Genomic DNA, 14,931 nt, shown 5'->3' with positions numbered 1-14,931 from the left:
GCTATGATATTCCACTTGGTTGCTAGGGTGTTGCTAGTAGGGTGCAATACTAGCTGGTTGCTATGATATTGCAGGTCGTTGTTATGGTGTTACTGGGTGGTTACTATGATATTCCAGGTGTTTGCTAAGGTGTTACTAGGTGATTGCTGATTGAAATCCAAGTTGGTTGTTATGGTGTTGCTAGGTGGTTGATATGATATTCCATGTGGTTTCTAGAGTGTTGCCTGGTTGGACAAATGACCCATGGACAAATGGACAAATTACCCAATTTGGATCGTTGCTAAGCAACCGTAATGTAGATATTTCCAAAAATGCACAAGCGCCTTATTCCCGTATGGGATGAACGTCTGTGGCAAATTGCATGGCTCTATGTCAAAAACTGCGACCTGTGAAAGCTGCAGATTTTCAAAGCAGAAGAATAATATAAGACGTTGACAGGAAGAACAGTGTGTTGACTTTGTCAAGCCAGCATTATAACCAGTTTACTTTAGCCTACAAATAAGGAATTTGATAAGGAATGTATTTTTAAATAAAGTACAAGGTGCTTGAAAATTGGGTATTTAAATGGATCTTTCTCTCTACAACTTATCTAAACTGTACAAAATCACAAACGTTCATCATTAACAAGCCAAAATTAATCAGGCTAAACTTAACTGGCCTTATAAAGCTATAAAAAGCATACACATACTACTACATCAGAAAAAAAAACAGGACCCTTATATGAAACGTAAAATGAGATTATAACGTTAACCATTTAGCATATTTCACTCACCACTCAGCTGCTTTTGTTTTAAGTGTTCGTACGTTATCTGTGTGCTGGTATGAAAGGTGTCTCTGCAGTGCGAGATGGAGAGCCATATCGAGTGCAGGACAGTTGCTAATGTCTGCTCAGAAAGTCGCTAGATGTGTCGCTAGGTTACTTTTTGCTAATTAAAGTCACTAAAGGAGTCTAAACAGTCATCAAATCTAGCGACAAAGTCTCAAAGTTGGCAACACTGGCAAAATAGAGGCCTATGCACTCCTATGATATAAGTCACCTCTGTTATTAGTTAAGAAAAATGACAAGTCAAATATAAAAATTGGCATTGTTAATTTTTTATAACGTTATTGATTATTCAGACTAATTGTTGCAGCTTCAATCCCAAGGTATTTCCCTCACCAGGCACAAGAGCTCTTCCATTACTTGAAGGGAGCATCCCATTCTGTTCAAGGAGAGAACCATGGCCTGAGACTTAGAGATGCTGATTTTCATTCCAATGACTTCACACTCAGCAGTGAAACACTCAAAAGCATGTCAGAGGTCCATTTCAGATGGTAACAATAGAATATCTTCTACAAACAACAGACTTGTTTACTCTAGACCCCCGTCACATGATTGACATGTGGTGGCCATATACAAATGTCCATATAAAAAAAATCCATCATGGCAGAAATTAATGAGCAGGGTGTAGAACAATTTGGCTTAAGCCAAGGAATAAAAGGAAAAAATATTGTTGAGCATCTGTCTTACAGTTCACAAGATATGGGCCAAAAAGTAAATGCTTGCACTATAGCCCCACCATTAGGCGTTCTCCACCATTGCACCCATCCCACTTGCCTGTGTTCACTCACAGAGTACTGCCTGTTGAGCAAGTTTTACAGTTTGGTCTGCAGGACCTTCCAGCACCTTCAGTGCTTGGACCCCTAAAATATATTAAAATTTGGTTGGTTTTAAATTGTAAATGCAAAGTCAGAGCACAGAGAATGACCCTTACAGTCGCAAGAAAAAGTATGTGAACCCCTTGGAATTACCCGCATTTATGTATAAATTTGTCTTAAAATCTGGTTTGATCTCAATCTAAGTTGCAGTAATCAACAAACACACAAATTATTGTATTGTTCTTGTACATATTGAATATAGCATTCAAATATTCACAGTATAGGTTGGAAAAAGTATGTGCAACCCTAGGCTAATGACTTCAACAAAAGCTAATTAGAGTTGGAAGTTCGCAAACCTGGCGCCAAAGTAATGAGAGGAGACTGGAGGTGTGGGTTAGAGCTATTTGGACTAATAAAAAGTACTCAAACATTTTGAGTTTGCTATTCACAAGAAGCATCTGCTGATGTGAACCATGCCTCGCAAGAAAAGAGATCTCAGAAGAACCACGATCAAGAATTGTTGAGTTGCATAAAGCTGGAAAGGGTTACAAAGTTATCTCAACGAGCTAAAAAAAAGAATCCTAGAGTGACAGCTAAAGACTAGAAGAAATCACTGGAACTTGGAAATGTCTCTGTACATGAGATTACTGTATGGAAAACATTACACAGGCATGGTGTACATGGCAGGACACCATGAAGAAAGCTGCTGCTTTCCAAAAAAGCATTGCTGCGTGTCTGAAGTTTGCCAAAGACCACCTTGACACTCCGAAACACTACTGGGAAAATGTCTTGTGGACTGATGAAACTAAGGTTGAGTTGTTTGGGAAGAACACGCACCACTACGTATCATGCAAAAAGGGCACCGCATACCAACATGAAAACATCAGCCCTATGGTTAAGTACGGTGGAGGGAGCATCATGATTTGGGGCTGTGTTGCTGCTTCAGGGCCTGAACCACTTGCCATCATCAAGGGAAAAAAAATTCCCAAGTTTATCAAGATCACCTACAGGATAATATCAGGGTGGCCGTGCAACATCTGAAGCTCAGTAGCAGTTGGGTGATGCAGCAGGACAATGATGCTAAACACTGAAGTAAATCCACTACAGAATGGCTTCAAAAAAAAGAAAATCAACCTTTTGGAGTGGTCCAGTCAGAGCCCAAACCTTAACCCCATGGAGATTGCAGTTCACACCAGACATCCTAAAAATATGGCTGAGCTGAAGCAGTTCTGTAAAAAACAGTGGTCAAAAATTCCTTCTGAACATTGTGCACGTCTAATCTGCAGCTACCGGAAACACTTGGTTGAGGTTATTGCTGCTAAAGGAGGATCGACCAGCTATTAAATCCAAGAGTTCACTTACTTTTTCCACAACACTGTGAATGTTTAATGGGATGTGCTCAATAAAGACATGAAAGATTATAACCATTTGTGTGCACATTGAGCACATTGTGTTTGTCTATCCAAGAGTTAGAAGTCGATACTTGTGACTTTGACTTGTGACTTATACTATACCAAGTCTATACTTGTGACTTTGATGAAGATAAGATTACATTTGATGACCAATTAATGCAGAAAACCAAAGGGTTCACATACTTTTTCTTGCCATTGTATTTATTTATATATCTAGTCTGATATTAAAACAAATTTCTTAGTGTCTAAATAAATTATTTACATTTTCACACAATACTTAGTTTATGGCTGAATTTTTCCTATTTATATGGCATATATTGTAATTTTGTGGCATATTGGTACATTTGTATAGGTTGACATAATGTTGCCATCTGTCATAATACTATTTGATACTCATTAAATTATATTATTTGTGGGGGGCCACTTTAAAGCAAATTAAAGCAAAATCTTGGGCTGATTTTTGTTGCCAGCCCACCTAACTTCATGATTTATTATTTTTACAGTTTAATATGTTGTGATTTTATAATTTCATTAAAAGAATATTTAAATCAAGCAATTTATTCAAGCAGATTATTTTCCAGTGATTTGACTTATTTGTAATGATCAAACATATTATTTATTTGTATGTTTCAAAATGTCATAGCATTATGTGATCAAGAAGAAAATATATTATAGGAGACAATGTTGTCATTTATTTGTCAAGTGTTTTAATGAAGAATAATCACTGGTGGCAATACAGTAAAATACTATTTACACTATATATATAGAAACAGTGAGGTGCCTATAGAGGCACCCACATTTGTCAATAAATAGATTAAGTACATAAAACAATGAAATGCCTTTTAGAGACATTTGGAATTTGGCCTCTCTTAAAAAGAATGCCAGCTGAATGAAATATTCTGTCCTTCAGGTACCACATGTGTCCACTAGAGGTGTCTATGAGCACCCTATTGTTGTTTCTTCTTGGTCAGATCTTGAGATACCAGCACTCCATTCCATTTCAGCTCCATGGTCTCCATGTTGTTTGGGATGAAGGGAACACTTCTCTTGTGTCCAGATTAAGAGATGCCGACGGAGTTAGAGCTCTGGATTGATGAAGCTGTAATAGCTGAGGTAAACTTCCAGGACTGCAGACAGAGAAAGTTGTTGTAAAGAGAGGGGGAGAGGAGGAGGGAGGAGACACAGAGGGAGCAAAAGGTAGGTAGAGTGGAGAGGGTGGAGGGGAGAGCTGTTCTGATGGAGTAAAGACAATGGTCTTTTGGCAGGCAGATTTAGAAGCAATTGAAGAAGACTCAGTGAAGATTAGATCTTGTTTGTAGGGATGAGACACTGATGTTGATGAGCAGAGATAATGATGAGAGTTGGGTGACTTGGTGTCCGATTCTTTCCCGGCTCTGGAGGAATGACCCCGGTGGCAATCCAGATAGTATTCCAGACTCAATCTGGAATTCTCTCTCTCAAAGTGGTGCATTTGACCCACGACGGTAGAAAAATCCGAAACACATCGATGGGTTTGAGCAGCAGAGACAGGGTTCGATGAGTTTGTTTGAGTATGTGTCATTTCAACGACAGTCTGATTAACAGACCCTACAGAAGGAGACAAAAGTTAAAGTTATGTTACATGGGGGCACAACAATATAATATAATATAATGTAGTATAATATAATATAATATAATATAATATAATATAATATAATATAATATAATATAATATAATATAATATAATATAATATAATATAATATACCTTTCTTATCTGTATTGTCATGTGTGTTCTTTCGTATATATTGAACAGCCAGGTCTAAAATTTCTGCTTTCTCCAGTTTGGGGTTTTGTAAACGCTGTGGGGTGAAGGAGGGGAAAGAGAAAGTTAATCCTGCTGAAGAAAAGGATGATCCAGAAGTAGGAAAACACACTGATTCGAGAAAAACAAGCTAATTCAGACTACTGCAGGAATAATAATAATAATAATAATACAGAATACATGTTACTAATGCAGAAGTATACATTATAATATACAGAATAAGTTTCCTGGGTACATGGACTGCAGACATACTAAAAACAAGTAGTAGAATGTATACCACAACAGCTACACAATAGCCCATGCATCTTAAAACTATGCAATGCTTTTCCAAGCCAGTTCCTCAGGCTCAGCTTACATACCGCATCTGCTGTGCTGTTGAACAGCAGAGCCCTGAGCACCGCAAGGTTTTGATTGATCCGGTCTCTTCTTTTCTTCTCTATCACTGGCTTCAGTTTCTAAGAAGACATGTTGAAATTATGTGTAACAGTTTGTCTAAGGCCGTATTTTAAAACAACATTACTGCACCACTGAATATCAATAGAGCATGAAATAAAATGGCATAGGTTAATAATTAATGAGTTGATTAGAAGTAAGAATTAAGAGAATAGATCATACTTACTCTTCTCCTGCTTTCTGTTTTAGCCATGGTGGAAGTATGAGCTGAGTAGGAAAAGTCTTCAAGAAAGTCTGTCTGATGAATAACTGCTGGGAGCTGAGGCTGAAACTTATATAGTGCAGTACACTCTTTTCTGATTGGTGGAGAGTCTGTGGTGACGTCAGAGCCATCCCTGTGCGTAAAAACTGTGCTAGGTATCCAAATGTTGCTTTGTTTCTGTTGTGCCTGTATTTTGTTATATTGTATAGCATTATCTTCACCAAGCTTAATGATTAAACAATCTTTCAGTTTAGGACACAATATTATTAGTATTTATGGAAACAGATTTTGTTTGATCACTTACTATATAGCAGTGCCTATATCCTATCTGGGGAAATAGTGTGACGTAATAACGTAATATAGATTATAACATAAAGTCTGTATAACAGGATACGTCCATTTCTTGGAACATATGCTTTGGGAATTGTGAGCCATCAGAGAAATTCAAATATTAAATCATTAGGATATTTAAACACTGCTTTAAATGCTGCACTATCTTATGTAATATAAATATAATGAATCAAATGTACACCTATGTACATGCGTACTCACTTATTTTATGGTTTTATAACGTGAAATATAGGCTATTGTTATTGGATCCTATTCAGCTGTGGAGAAATCTGTGTGGCTACAGAGTAGTCAGTGCTTGGTAAAGTGATTCGTGTTTATGTGGGAGGAGGGATATACACTACCTACCTACCAGTAGTGCAATGGCCAAACGTTTAGCACCATTCCGTTAAGTGTGTTTACATGTGAGTGAAGTGCGTTAGGTGAGAAAGGCTTAGTGAGAAAGTCAACAATGAACCTACTGACACACGTGACTTCTTTTTCCAGAATGTGGAATTCAAGAATTGCTAAAGAAAACTTGTCGTGAGAACCGAGGCGAAGTGTCACATTAGGCACCAAGACCTTGTGCCTAACCATTTCATGGCATGAGGTGGGAATGTGGACTCTTAGTGAACTTAAGGGACCAACTGTGCAGCAAATCATTTATAAGTGACCCGGTCAGAAGGTCAGAGGTTTACAGTGGAATAACAGAATTCAGGCTACACAGAGTGCTGTGGATAGACCATGCGTCATGCGCCACCATGCGTCAATCCATCCAATCTTCAGTATTGTGCTGAATGCTGCAGTGAACGCCAGTCTGATAGGGAATGGTGTGGCATGTGTATTCCCGACTCGTGACAGAAACGTGTGATTGGTAGTGTTAATTGTGGCATGTTAACACGTCTGTGCAGGTCCTGGCTTCTTACAGATATTCCAGGAGAAATCAGATCATCTCCAGATTATGTAGAATATGGGTCACTTCAGTCACTATAATATAGGCTATTAAATATCCTGTAGATTTGCTCAAATATTGTCAAGTTAGACAAGGATTTATCTTAAAACCTATTTGCAAAGTATGCATTTATGTTGCATGCATTTATGGGAGCTGTGACATTCCTAAAGATTTTTGGTTTGTATGCGCGCGCTGCATAAGTTGCCTTTTGGTAACCTTGGCACATTATTCTGAGTCTATTGTGGAGATTATAGAGTCTATTATATCCTACATTTAATTATGTACGTGACTGAAAATGCCTAAACATGTGATGTGAGAAATCCGCACGTGGCCACGGGAGAGCTGGGGTCCACATCAGAGTGGCTGGGGTGGAGGGAGGTGGAGGGATACGCCAGAGGTGTAATGGCCAAACTTTTAGCACCATTCTGTCAAGTGTGCATGAATCGACTAGTTTAAGTGAGAATGAATTGGTGAGAAAAGTCAACCGTTAGCAAGTAGACACACCCGAATCAGTAGTAGCTGAGCTCAGGTTAACCCGTAAACAAGTGGTTTTAAAATGCAAACCACACTCTCTGCAATAAAGATTTAATCTGGAGGATTTATAACAATTAGTGTGTAGTTGTATCTGATCTGAGTTCAATTTAACCCCTGAACAAGTGGTTTTAAAATGCTATCTACACTCTCTGAAATAGAGGTCAAATAAGTTTACTGAGCATAATAACCTACAAAAATAATACAGATTGCACATTAAAATACATGGATAGCACAGAAAAGTGAAAGCTTTTATTTCCATTGTGGTCCAGCAAATCTGGTGGATCCATTAAAGGTTCTATGCAGAACTTTAGGAATCAAGGCAGACTTTTTTTTTAACAGAAATTTAGCTGAATGAAGCATTTGGTGGGAACATATGATGGGAACATGTCTCCTTGGCTCCTGCTTCAGGTTATTTTGGGCCTTCTCTGTAGACTGGTAATGTAGTATTGGACAGTCACAGTGTTACTGTCTGGAGAACACAATGGAGTTCATTCTTATCAGTTGCAGTGGATAAACTAGTACTAAATAAGCTATCAAAAAAAGTGGAATGGATGTTAAAGTTTGTCTTAATTCTTGCTTGCCTTACAATGAACAATAGCCACCTCAGAAGAAATGGCACTACTACAGAGAGACGCTTCTGAACATGAAGATGAGAGAAGAGGAGGCAGAAAGGCAGAAAAAAAGAAATAACCATTATCCGAAGACATGTTCTATCATGTCATAGAGCCTGTTTTCTCCAGCTAAATCCCTTGGTGCCTTGCGCAGAAAATATTCAGGCCTTGTAATAGAGATGTGAGCAGCAGATAAGGAACAGGGTGCACACTTATCCTCAGCTGAAAGAGTGTGAGAGAAATACTGTCATTTATAAAAGAGAGAAGTCTTGAGTCTTCGGCTTATTGCCAGAAGGCCAGTCAAGACAGCAACAATGCTGAGCACTATGTTTTTGAGAGAGCTTTTCTCTGTGAAGTGATTATCCTGGAGTCAGTTGAATTTATAGTCTTTTTCTATGTGACGATGCCCTCTGCTGACCATAACTCCCAATTGGGGTAGTAGATAAAGGCATTTTATATCAACAGTCAGAGATGACATTGACATTTTTAGGATTGGAAAACTGATACAAGTTTTACCTGTCACCCCAGTGCTGCTAGTTTAAAGTCAGTTTGTTGTTTTAGGTTGAGTCTTATCTATCTTAAGTATCAGAGTTATCTATCTTAAGTATCCCTACAAACCTAGGTCTGTGCTATGGTGGCCATCTTGACGTTTATGCCCTTTAAATATAATTAATGTCATTAATTTACTTGTACATACTGTGTGTACTCTTTACTTTAACCACTATGAGATATGTTAGTATATGCTAGTTCAAATTGTAACTTACAGACTAGTTTAATTTGCCACACAAACTTATATGTTTTCTTTCTGGCGTTCACTAATATTATATTTACACAAAACTTTGATCATTTGTTTGGGCAAACCATCCACTTTGATTTGGGTGAAACATAATGACAATAGAGAAGCAAAATACTGTGTATGAGAGACGTGAACGCTGTGTGCTTGTAGTGAACACAAGATGGCAGCAAAAGCAAACAAAGTACATTTTCAAGGCCGGGTGGATTTGAATATCTTGCTAAGGCTATCAGTATTTAGGTATTGCTCGTGAAATTTTTCCCTAGGTCGCTCCTATGCTAAACCTGGTTGCTAGGGTGTAGCTAGGTGGTTACTATTCTATCCTAGCTGGATGCTAGAATGTGGCTATGTGGTTGTTATCATAGTCCAGTTGGTTGCTTGAGTAGGGTGTTGCTAGGTCATTGCAGTGCTGACCCAGTCTGTTGCTAGGGTGTTGCTAAGTGGTTGCAATGCTAGTCCAGTTGGTTGCTAGCATGTTGTTAGGCGGTCGCAGTCATATTACTGTTGCTAGGGCACTGCTAGGTTATTGCTATGCTAATCAAATTGGTTGCTAGGGTGTTGCTAAGTGGTTGCAATACTAGCTGGTTGCTAGGGTGTTGCTAGGTGGTTGCTATGATATTCCACTTGGTTGCTAGGGTGTTGCTAGTAGGGTGCAATACTAGCTGGTTGCTATGATATTGCAGGTCGTTGTTATGGTGTTACTGGGTGGTTACTATGATATTCCAGGTGTTTGCTAAGGTGTTACTAGGTGATTGCTGATTGAAATCCAAGTTGGTTGTTATGGTGTTGCTAGGTGGTTGATATGATATTCCATGTGGTTTCTAGAGTGTTGCCTGGTTGGACAAATGACCCATGGACAAATGGACAAATTACCCAATTTGGATCGTTGCTAAGCAACCGTAATGTAGATATTTCCAAAAATGCACAAGCGCCTTATTCCCGTATGGGATGAACGTCTGTGGCAAATTGCATGGCTCTATGTCAAAAACTGCGACCTGTGAAAGCTGCAGATTTTCAAAGCAGAAGAATAATATAAGACGTTGACAGGAAGAACAGTGTGTTGACTTTGTCAAGCCAGCATTATAACCAGTTTACTTTAGCCTACAAATAAGGAATTTGATAAGGAATGTATTTTTAAATAAAGTACAAGGTGCTTGAAAATTGGGTATTTAAATGGATCTTTCTCTCTACAACTTATCTAAACTGTACAAAATCACAAACGTTCATCATTAACAAGCCAAAATTAATCAGGCTAAACTTAACTGGCCTTATAAAGCTATAAAAAGCATACACATACTACTACATCAGAAAAAAAAACAGGACCCTTATATGAAACGTAAAATGAGATTATAACGTTAACCATTTAGCATATTTCACTCACCACTCAGCTGCTTTTGTTTTAAGTGTTCGTACGTTATCTGTGTGCTGGTATGAAAGGTGTCTCTGCAGTGCGAGATGGAGAGCCATATCGAGTGCAGGACAGTTGCTAATGTCTGCTCAGAAAGTCGCTAGATGTGTCGCTAGGTTACTTTTTGCTAATTAAAGTCACTAAAGGAGTCTAAACAGTCATCAAATCTAGCGACAAAGTCTCAAAGTTGGCAACACTGGCAAAATAGAGGCCTATGCACTCCTATGATATAAGTCACCTCTGTTATTAGTTAAGAAAAATGACAAGTCAAATATAAAAATTGGCATTGTTAATTTTTTATAACGTTATTGATTATTCAGACTAATTGTTGCAGCTTCAATCCCAAGGTATTTCCCTCACCAGGCACAAGAGCTCTTCCATTACTTGAAGGGAGCATCCCATTCTGTTCAAGGAGAGAACCATGGCCTGAGACTTAGAGATGCTGATTTTCATTCCAATGACTTCACACTCAGCAGTGAAACACTCAAAAGCATGTCAGAGGTCCATTTCAGATGGTAACAATAGAATATCTTCTACAAACAACAGACTTGTTTACTCTAGACCCCCGTCACATGATTGACATGTGGTGGCCATATACAAATGTCCATATAAAAAAAATCCATCATGGCAGAAATTAATGAGCAGGGTGTAGAACAATTTGGCTTAAGCCAAGGAATAAAAGGAAAAAATATTGTTGAGCATCTGTCTTACAGTTCACAAGATATGGGCCAAAAAGTAAATGCTTGCACTATAGCCCCACCATTAGGCGTTCTCCACCATTGCACCCATCCCACTTGCCTGTGTTCACTCACAGAGTACTGCCTGTTGAGCAAGTTTTACAGTTTGGTCTGCAGGACCTTCCAGCACCTTCAGTGCTTGGACCCCTAAAATATATTAAAATTTGGTTGGTTTTAAATTGTAAATGCAAAGTCAGAGCACAGAGAATGACCCTTACAGTCGCAAGAAAAAGTATGTGAACCCCTTGGAATTACCCGCATTTATGTATAAATTTGTCTTAAAATCTGGTTTGATCTCAATCTAAGTTGCAGTAATCAACAAACACACAAATTATTGTATTGTTCTTGTACATATTGAATATAGCATTCAAATATTCACAGTATAGGTTGGAAAAAGTATGTGCAACCCTAGGCTAATGACTTCAACAAAAGCTAATTAGAGTTGGAAGTTCGCAAACCTGGCGCCAAAGTAATGAGAGGAGACTGGAGGTGTGGGTTAGAGCTATTTGGACTAATAAAAAGTACTCAAACATTTTGAGTTTGCTATTCACAAGAAGCATCTGCTGATGTGAACCATGCCTCGCAAGAAAAGAGATCTCAGAAGAACCACGATCAAGAATTGTTGAGTTGCATAAAGCTGGAAAGGGTTACAAAGTTATCTCAACGAGCTAAAAAAAAGAATCCTAGAGTGACAGCTAAAGACTAGAAGAAATCACTGGAACTTGGAAATGTCTCTGTACATGAGATTACTGTATGGAAAACATTACACAGGCATGGTGTACATGGCAGGACACCATGAAGAAAGCTGCTGCTTTCCAAAAAAGCATTGCTGCGTGTCTGAAGTTTGCCAAAGACCACCTTGACACTCCGAAACACTACTGGGAAAATGTCTTGTGGACTGATGAAACTAAGGTTGAGTTGTTTGGGAAGAACACGCACCACTACGTATCATGCAAAAAGGGCACCGCATACCAACATGAAAACATCAGCCCTATGGTTAAGTACGGTGGAGGGAGCATCATGATTTGGGGCTGTGTTGCTGCTTCAGGGCCTGAACCACTTGCCATCATCAAGGGAAAAAAAATTCCCAAGTTTATCAAGATCACCTACAGGATAATATCAGGGTGGCCGTGCAACATCTGAAGCTCAGTAGCAGTTGGGTGATGCAGCAGGACAATGATGCTAAACACTGAAGTAAATCCACTACAGAATGGCTTCAAAAAAAAGAAAATCAACCTTTTGGAGTGGTCCAGTCAGAGCCCAAACCTTAACCCCATGGAGATTGCAGTTCACACCAGACATCCTAAAAATATGGCTGAGCTGAAGCAGTTCTGTAAAAAACAGTGGTCAAAAATTCCTTCTGAACATTGTGCACGTCTAATCTGCAGCTACCGGAAACACTTGGTTGAGGTTATTGCTGCTAAAGGAGGATCGACCAGCTATTAAATCCAAGAGTTCACTTACTTTTTCCACAACACTGTGAATGTTTAATGGGATGTGCTCAATAAAGACATGAAAGATTATAACCATTTGTGTGCACATTGAGCACATTGTGTTTGTCTATCCAAGAGTTAGAAGTCGATACTTGTGACTTTGACTTGTGACTTATACTATACCAAGTCTATACTTGTGACTTTGATGAAGATAAGATTACATTTGATGACCAATTAATGCAGAAAACCAAAGGGTTCACATACTTTTTCTTGCCATTGTATTTATTTATATATCTAGTCTGATATTAAAACAAATTTCTTAGTGTCTAAATAAATTATTTACATTTTCACACAATACTTAGTTTATGGCTGAATTTTTCCTATTTATATGGCATATATTGTAATTTTGTGGCATATTGGTACATTTGTATAGGTTGACATAATGTTGCCATCTGTCATAATACTATTTGATACTCATTAAATTATATTATTTGTGGGGGGCCACTTTAAAGCAAATTAAAGCAAAATCTTGGGCTGATTTTTGTTGCCAGCCCACCTAACTTCATGATTTATTATTTTTACAGTTTAATATGTTGTGATTTTATAATTTCATTAAAAGAATATTTAAATCAAGCAATTTATTCAAGCAGATTATTTTCCAGTGATTTGACTTATTTGTAATGATCAAACATATTATTTATTTGTATGTTTCAAAATGTCATAGCATTATGTGATCAAGAAGAAAATATATTATAGGAGACAATGTTGTCATTTATTTGTCAAGTGTTTTAATGAAGAATAATCACTGGTGGCAATACAGTAAAATACTATTTACACTATATATATAGAAACAGTGAGGTGCCTATAGAGGCACCCACATTTGTCAATAAATAGATTAAGTACATAAAACAATGAAATGCCTTTTAGAGACATTTGGAATTTGGCCTCTCTTAAAAAGAATGCCAGCTGAATGAAATATTCTGTCCTTCAGGTACCACATGTGTCCACTAGAGGTGTCTATGAGCACCCTATTGTTGTTTCTTCTTGGTCAGATCTTGAGATACCAGCACTCCATTCCATTTCAGCTCCATGGTCTCCATGTTGTTTGGGATGAAGGGAACACTTCTCTTGTGTCCAGATTAAGAGATGCCGACGGAGTTAGAGCTCTGGATTGATGAAGCTGTAATAGCTGAGGTAAACTTCCAGGACTGCAGACAGAGAAAGTTGTTGTAAAGAGAGGGGGAGAGGAGGAGGGAGGAGACACAGAGGGAGCAAAAGGTAGGTAGAGTGGAGAGGGTGGAGGGGAGAGCTGTTCTGATGGAGTAAAGACAATGGTCTTTTGGCAGGCAGATTTAGAAGCAATTGAAGAAGACTCAGTGAAGATTAGATCTTGTTTGTAGGGATGAGACACTGATGTTGATGAGCAGAGATAATGATGAGAGTTGGGTGACTTGGTGTCCGATTCTTTCCCGGCTCTGGAGGAATGACCCCGGTGGCAATCCAGATAGTATTCCAGACTCAATCTGGAATTCTCTCTCTCAAAGTGGTGCATTTGACCCACGACGGTAGAAAAATCCGAAACACATCGATGGGTTTGAGCAGCAGAGACAGGGTTCGATGAGTTTGTTTGAGTATGTGTCATTTCAACGACAGTCTGATTAACAGACCCTACAGAAGGAGACAAAAGTTAAAGTTATGTTACATGGGGGCACAACAATATAATATAATATAATGTAGTATAATATAATATAATATAATATAATATAATATAATATAATATAATATAATATAATATAATATAATATAATATAATATACCTTTCTTATCTGTATTGTCATGTGTGTTCTTTCGTATATATTGAACAGCCAGGTCTAAAATTTCTGCTTTCTCCAGTTTGGGGTTTTGTAAACGCTGTGGGGTGAAGGAGGGGAAAGAGAAAGTTAATCCTGCTGAAGAAAAGGATGATCCAGAAGTAGGAAAACACACTGATTCGAGAAAAACAAGCTAATTCAGACTACTGCAGGAATAATAATAATAATAATAATACAGAATACATGTTACTAATGCAGAAGTATACATTATAATATACAGAATAAGTTTCCTGGGTACATGGACTGCAGACATACTAAAAACAAGTAGTAGAATGTATACCACAACAGCTACACAATAGCCCATGCATCTTAAAACTATGCAATGCTTTTCCAAGCCAGTTCCTCAGGCTCAGCTTACATACCGCATCTGCTGTGCTGTTGAACAGCAGAGCCCTGAGCACCGCAAGGTTTTGATTGATCCGGTCTCTTCTTTTCTTCTCTATCACTGGCTTCAGTTTCTAAGAAGACATGTTGAAATTATGTGTAACAGTTTGTCTAAGGCCGTATTTTAAAACAACATTACTGCACCACTGAATATCAATAGAGCATGAAATAAAATGGCATAGGTTAATAATTAATGAGTTGATTAGAAGTAAGAATTAAGAGAATAGATCATACTTACTCTTCTCCTGCTTTCTGTTTTAGCCATGGTGGAAGTATGAGCTGAGTAGGAAAAGTCTTCAAGAAAGTCTGTCTGATGAATAACTGCTGGGAGCTGAGGCTGAAACTTATATAGTGCAGTACACTCTTTTCTGAT

At 38.1% G+C, this 14,931-nt stretch overlaps 2 protein-coding genes across 2 annotated transcripts; both read right to left on the bottom strand.

Annotated features, from left to right (window-relative positions):
- Positions 1-3,751: 3,751 nt before the first annotated feature.
- Positions 3,752-5,547, bottom strand: LOC128318635 (transcription factor HES-4-B-like). The gene is made up of 4 exons (XM_053235662.1): positions 5,473-5,547; positions 5,213-5,308; positions 4,797-4,890; positions 3,752-4,637 (listed from the first exon to the last, which is right to left on the bottom strand). The coding sequence occupies exons 1-4, from the start codon at positions 5,497-5,499 to the stop codon at positions 4,051-4,053; spliced, it is 804 nt and encodes a 267-aa protein (XP_053091637.1). The 5' UTR covers positions 5,500-5,547; the 3' UTR covers positions 3,752-4,050.
- A 7,538-nt stretch (positions 5,548-13,085) lies between these two features.
- her11 (hairy-related 11) lies at positions 13,086-14,871 on the bottom strand. Its single transcript, XM_026918071.3, has 4 exons — positions 14,797-14,871; positions 14,537-14,632; positions 14,121-14,214; positions 13,086-13,971 (listed from the first exon to the last, which is right to left on the bottom strand). The coding sequence occupies exons 1-4, from the start codon at positions 14,821-14,823 to the stop codon at positions 13,385-13,387; spliced, it is 804 nt and encodes a 267-aa protein (XP_026773872.3). The 5' UTR covers positions 14,824-14,871; the 3' UTR covers positions 13,086-13,384.
- Positions 14,872-14,931: the final 60 nt, after the last annotated feature.

This window comes from Pangasianodon hypophthalmus, chromosome 7 (assembly GCF_027358585.1).
Source record: "Pangasianodon hypophthalmus isolate fPanHyp1 chromosome 7, fPanHyp1.pri, whole genome shotgun sequence".
NCBI lineage: Eukaryota > Metazoa > Chordata > Actinopteri > Siluriformes > Pangasiidae > Pangasianodon > Pangasianodon hypophthalmus.
The sequence above is the reverse complement of the archived record's forward strand: the minus strand, read 5'-3'. Positions and strand labels throughout refer to the sequence as shown.